Genomic DNA, 6,282 nt, shown 5'->3' with positions numbered 1-6,282 from the left:
ATGGCAGGAAACCAGTCCCAGTGGAATATCACACCTGTTGAGCCTTTACAGAACTTTTCTGTCTTCTCTCTGTTTAACTTGTCTGCTCCACCCTCTCCTCCACCCTGGAAGGCTCCCTCCTTCACTGTGGCAGCCCGCTGCCGTGTAGCAGCCACACTGGTGCTGTTTGCGTTTGCTGCTGTCAGTAACTTGTCAGTCCTCATTAGTGTGTGCTGGGGACGAGGCTATCGCCTGCCAGCACACCTTCGGCCACTCATTGCCAGTTTAGCATCAGCTGATCTGGTGATGACTTTTGTGGTGATGCCACTGGATGCCATTTGGAACATCACAGTGCAGTGGTATGCTGGGGATGTCATGTGTAAGCTGCTGTGTTTTCTCAAGCTCTTTGCCATGCACTCAGCTGCATTCATACTGGTAGTGGTGAGTCTGGACCGCTATCGGGCTATCCTCCATCCTCTGGACTCTCTGGACGCTGGGCTCAGGAACAAACGCATGCTGCTTGTGGCATGGACTCTGAGTGTGTTGCTGGCCTCTCCACAGGTACACTACGTGCTAGGTCTTAATCACTTTCACCAGTCTAAGTACACATGGTCTATAGGTTTATGTAACAAACATAGTTTATTTGGTGCTCCACTTACAACATTAGATTTGAGGTATTGATTGTATGTGAAAGTGCCATTGATCAGATGTTCTTTTTTTTCCTTAAATGGCATTCGTCAGAGTTAAAGTGAATCATCAGTGAGCCATTCACAGTGTTGAAGGCTGTATTGTTATAAACAGCACATATTGCTGGAGCACACTTTGTGTTGAGATCATTCAATTTAGTGCAACTAATTCCCTGGCATTACATATATTGTCCTTGTGGCTAGAAAATTATAAACGTTATAGATACCAGCCCTGACCTATAGGACCATGCAGGACTATCTTTTAAGAGGTCAGACGTGTCGGTCTCTCAGCAGCTCAAACTTGTTTTACAGGAAGTTTGTTAATGCAAACTGAACACATGCTCAGAAATCACCTGTTTGCCTATACTGCAGAGACAGCCACCTGGTTTAAGACAGTCACTGATACCAAATACACACACAGTGATTATATATTGGTGCACAAACAAAACAAAAGCAGTCTAGATCATATGATTGATAAACACATCTGTTTACTTACTTTCCTATCATAAGGAATGTTTAGTTTTGTGAAACAGCAAAAAAACTGAGTGAAAACTAAGCACACATGGTGAAAGCAACCCACTGTGGTAGGTTTGAGCCTAGACATTTTCTAGGTAAAACAAAATCCTCCTTTGAATTATTAAGTCAATGACTATTTCTACACCAACTCCCTTTTTCAAATAAATAGATAAACAAATTTAATTAAGTCAGCGTCAGAATATAATTACACATGTTCCTTTGTTCAGATTGAATCATTGATTGTTGACAATAAGAAATATAAAATATACACTCATTGTTTTTAGAATAGTACAGTCAAGTGATGATAGGTTGTGTGGCAGTGACTCTTCACACTGCAGCTGTGGCTTTCTCCCACATCCTTGTCACTAAGTGTGTGTGTTAACCCACAGCCCTGCCACTTACAGCCACTGAATGCTCAGTAGTTCAGCAAGAGTAGTGTCATCACATCCAGCAGACTGTTACCAACCAACCTCCCTCAGCATCTTAATGATGTCCACCCAATTAACTATCTTCACCTTTTACATCTGCTTCCAGAGCAGTCAGTGACAACCTCATTTTCGTGACGTGGTATAATTAAGAGTGCATTCAAATGACTTTAATGCACAACATGGAGTCCAAGACATCCCCTCACCCTGTTGCTTTTTGTGTAGTTTGTCCTAATATAAACAAAATTGATTGAAAAGTTTGTTTAATGAATACAAACTACACTTGTTTTTGCATGCATTGCTCATGTCTTTACACTCTATTCATCCTCAGCTGTTCATCTTTCGGGCCATTAAGGCTGATGGAGTGGACTTCACTCAGTGTGTGACCCATGGAAGTTTCCAGCATCGCTGGCAGGAGACGGCATACAACATGTTTCACTTTGTGACGCTGTATGTCTTCCCCCTGCTTGTCATGACTTTCTGCTACACCCGCATCCTCATCAAGATCAATGGGCAGATGCACAAGAGAAAAGGTGTGTGACCTGACAGAAGGTCTAAAACAAGTTTTAACCCTATTTACCCCTTTGCACCCATTCAAAGGCATCACAGCTTTACTAGCTTTAGTTTTGTTCTTCCTCATCTCCCATTGTTAATGATAACATTATAGAGCTCAGTTCAGGGACCAGGGAAAGTCAGTCTCTGTCAGTGTGATATCACAGTTCAACAGAGTAAATCTAAAAAGATCTGCAGTGATTTCCTCTACCCAAATTAATCCTGATTCATGGATTTGACTTGTCCTTTAAAACAGTGTTAAAACAGGTGAAGAAGATGTAGCTGATGACCTAAATATGTGTGGTTGTGTTTTAGTAGGAATAATCAGCACAATAGGTTGTGCTGCTGACAGCGCACACTCAAATAAAGTGCTTTAGATCATCTGGATTAACTGTTGGTTTATTAACAGTGTGATCGTCTGAATGCTCATGTTTCTTGACCTGTCATACATGATTGAATTCACTGTTTTCCCAAATTTCAGCAATTCACGTGGTGGGTACAATGCTGTTACTGATAGAAATGGTTGACAAAAGTATAAATATAATACCCAATGTGGTATTATATTAACTATTCTTTAAAACTGGCATAACATTACACGTCTCTTCAGCTGTAGAAGGTGTTGAAAAATAGTATTTTAACCACAGAAAAGATGATACTGTCATAGTTGAAGCTTGCTGGAGCAATCTTGCATATATACCAAGTTGGCACACCCCCTTTTTAGGGTCCAAGCCTATTCAGTTAATAAAAAGTCACGAGTCACTTTACATAGAAGGTCATAACTTTAAAAATGTCCCCAAAACAGTTCCCACAATTAGCAAGCACTTTGGTGACTGAATTCCAAAGTTGTGGAGCGTGGATAGCAAAGGCCCACTCACCTTTAGTGGCAAATCAAGATTTTGGAACTGTTAGCAGGGCCCTGTTGGAGAATCTCAGGCAGAATTTAGACTGATAGAGGGTTAGGAAGTCACATATATAGAATGGAGCCTGGCCATTCAGGGTTTTAAAAAGAGCAGTAAAATCTTAAAATGTATTCTATAACTCACAGTTAAACTACCCGTGAAAAAAGAGCCAGGATTGGCGTAATTGGACCACTTCTCTCAGTGTGTGTTAAAAGCATAGCAGCAGCATTTTAATTTAATTTAAGTCTTTCAATGTTTTGCATTATGATACTCAAATAAAGTGCATTGCAATAGTCAAGCCTGGGAGAAATAAAAGACATGATCTTTAATTGTCTCAGTTGGACATAGTAAGTACAATAAACGCAAAGTTTTCTATCTTCACATTGCATCAGAAATCTGCTAATTGCTGCACTTGGTTATGTGCAAGATTTAGGAATGTCCAACTGTGAAGGGGTAATATCAGCATTACAGTTCCAACCAATCACACACACACTCACACATAGAGTGATAGCCTATGTACTTTGAATTATCAAATTTGCTATATTTCAGTTATTGCCTATGATGTGTTTATGCAGATGGTGAGCAATGCCTCAGACGCAGTGGGACAGACATGATACCTAAAGCCCGGATGAAGACCCTCAAGATGACTATTGTGATTGTTAGCTCCTTTGTCATCTGTTGGACACCCTACTACATCCTTGGGATCTGGTACTGGTTCCAACCAGCAATTATCCAACGCACACCTGAGTACATACATCACATACTTTTTGTCTTTGGAAACCTGAACACGTGCTGTGACCCTGTCATCTATGGCTTCTACACTCCGTCTTTCCGGGCCGACCTCACTGATGTGGTGGCGTGCTGCTGCGGTCACCAAGCCAACAACGCCTCACCTCGCTCTGTGGATCATCTGTCTTGTCGCAGAGCTGGAGCTGCTGGGGAGATGGAGTCTGACCCGAGTTCAAACCAGCATAGTGGCAATCCAAGTTAGACAGTATTCATTTGACCCTGAGGAGTTAAGCAGTCTCACAATATACCAGATGTCCTTAATGTCAGCTGTTTTCTCAAGGCCTTCCATGAGCACATTATTGGATTGGGAACAACTTCTATTTTGATAGATTTCTTTGAGCTGTGGAGCTGTGATATGAAGAGTAAAGCTTCCTCAATGTCTCCCATGTTGTATGCTTATGGTTGCTGCAATTTCTGATGATTGCCTTTAGAAGTTCTTCGTTGCTTCTAATGATGTGCTTCAACAATTTATTTTAAAATGACTCTTTATCAGTGTATTTGCTGTCTAGTCAAACAAATTCTTCAGTGATTCTTTTGAACTCTATAGCTGTTTTTAGCTATGCCGGCAGTTCACTGCAGTACATGAAGGCTGATCTTCAGTAGCCTTCTGAGACATCCACCGCACCGCTGTATTGATCCTTACCAGTGCTTAGAGATGATCTCCTCATACATATCAATATGCAATTACCTACATTTTTTCCAGGCTTTTTTTCCCCCTTACATGCGTAATGCGGCCTCAACAGAGTGTAGATGCCTGTTAATAGATGTAGCCTCTATGTAGTCTATACTAAGAAGTATTTACTGAGCATTTCTACGCTAACCATATACAGATATGAAAATTGATGTCTATCTTATTATTTCAGTGTCAGAAAAGAGTACATAAAAGAACGTCCAACAATATTTACCTTAAGCTTTGATAGTCTGTGTTTCCACTACCTCTGAGAGACGACAAAGACTGCTGGCTGGATACTTGTTGTTTCACTGCATGGCTGTCTGTTACTGACTGATAGTATTTATTGTATAGAATACAATAGGAAGTAGGACAAAGTCATTACTAAAGACAAAAGTAAATATTTCACCTTTAAAATGTATATGTACCAAGTTGACACTTGGCCAGAATTAAAGTCATTGTATATTGTAACAAATAATTGCTTCTCACTTATGCATATATATGAATAACAAATGTGCAATTTATATCTAACTTATACACTTGAAAAGCACACGAGTTCACACAACTGTATCCCATCATATCCGTACATTTGTGAGCTGCACATCTCCTGTTCTGCTACATCCTAAGGGTTCTACTAGACTGACATCTGGTGACTGCGAAGGTCACTGATGTTCATTGAACTCACTGTCATGTTCATGAAACCAGTTGTAGACTGGGATCAAACCACTGTCACTATGGATAGTGGTTTGATCCCAGATCTCCTGAGCCCTGAACTCCAGAGATATGTGGTGTGTGAAAATCTGATGTTTGATGTGAACCTTAACTAAAGCTCTTAGTCTACATCTGACCTTCATCTGCAGGATTTGATGCATAGCAGTGCTGCCTCATGATTGCCTGATTAGATAATTGCATGAATAAGCAGGAGAACTGATGTTCCTATACCAGCATTATTATTATCTTGGTGCAAGCAGGCGTGATCTTAAGTATTAAACAGATTCTCATATTTGCTCAATAAAAATCTACTGGAAAATATCCTCAGTTGTGACCAGTTTTATGTGTTACATCAGGACACCAACTCAGACTGACCGAAAAGCCAGATAAAAAAGTAGAGTAAGACTTTATAAAACATAGAGGAAATACTAACTATAGGACAGGATGTCATGTGGGACAGAAGAATATTGCAGAGCTCGTGGACACCAAAAGATAAATAATGCTCATGTGTTTGAAGATGAGAGTGGAGGAGTTGTTAAGAAAGCATGAGTGACCTGGGAGCAGATAGTGGAATCAGAAGAAAGTAGATATATACATATATAAAGAAGTTGTTTATTGACGTTTTGTACCAGTTTTTGTAGATCAAGTCTCTCGGCAGAATTTGAACCATTTATAATCAAGAGAGGGTAGAATTGGTCAACTCCATGTACAGGGTGATGAAAGCGTGGATGACTGTTACTTGGTCAACCTGATGAAAATTACCCCTCACAACACTACTAAGCTGTTTATCAAAGTTAAGAGACGTTTAATTCTAGACAAGGCAAGTTTATTTGTACAGCACATTTCAACAGCAAGGCAATTCAAAGTGTTTTCCATACAATTTAAAAGGGATTATGACAAATTGTAAAAGCAACATATGACAATATAAAAAGAAGCCTTTTAAAAGAAATTTAAAAAGGTACATTGAGAATAAAATGTAAATAAATAATATGAAAAATACGAACGAAATATAAAGAGTGAAAGTAAGAGTGCAGTGTTAGATTTAATGAAAGGCA

General features: G+C 39.7%; 1 protein-coding gene across 1 annotated transcript; it reads left to right on the top strand.

Moving 5' to 3' along the window:
• LOC133026071 (gonadotropin-releasing hormone II receptor-like) lies at window positions 1-4,048 on the top strand. The gene is made up of 3 exons (XM_061092903.1): window positions 1-540; window positions 1,938-2,139; window positions 3,633-4,048. Exons 1-3 carry the CDS (start codon window positions 1-3, stop codon window positions 4,046-4,048), a joined length of 1,158 nt encoding a protein of 385 aa, XP_060948886.1.
• Window positions 4,049-6,282: the final 2,234 nt, after the last annotated feature.

The sequence above is a fragment of the Limanda limanda genome, chromosome 19 (genome assembly GCF_963576545.1).
Source record: "Limanda limanda chromosome 19, fLimLim1.1, whole genome shotgun sequence".
NCBI lineage: Eukaryota > Metazoa > Chordata > Actinopteri > Pleuronectiformes > Pleuronectidae > Limanda > Limanda limanda.
This window is presented reverse-complemented; position numbering and strand designations above follow the sequence as displayed.

Bases quoted from the DNA above. Each gene is read 5' to 3' on its own strand.
- LOC133026071 (XM_061092903.1), top strand. From the start codon at position 1: ATGGCAGGAAACCAGTCCCAGTGGAATATCACACCTGTTGAGCCTTTA. The intron at 541-1,937 runs GTACACTACGTG...ATTCATCCTCAG, and splicing joins TGTTGCTGGCCTCTCCACAG to CTGTTCATCTTTCGGGCCAT. The intron at 2,140-3,632 runs GTGTGTGACCTG...GTGTTTATGCAG, and splicing joins GCAGATGCACAAGAGAAAAG to ATGGTGAGCAATGCCTCAGA.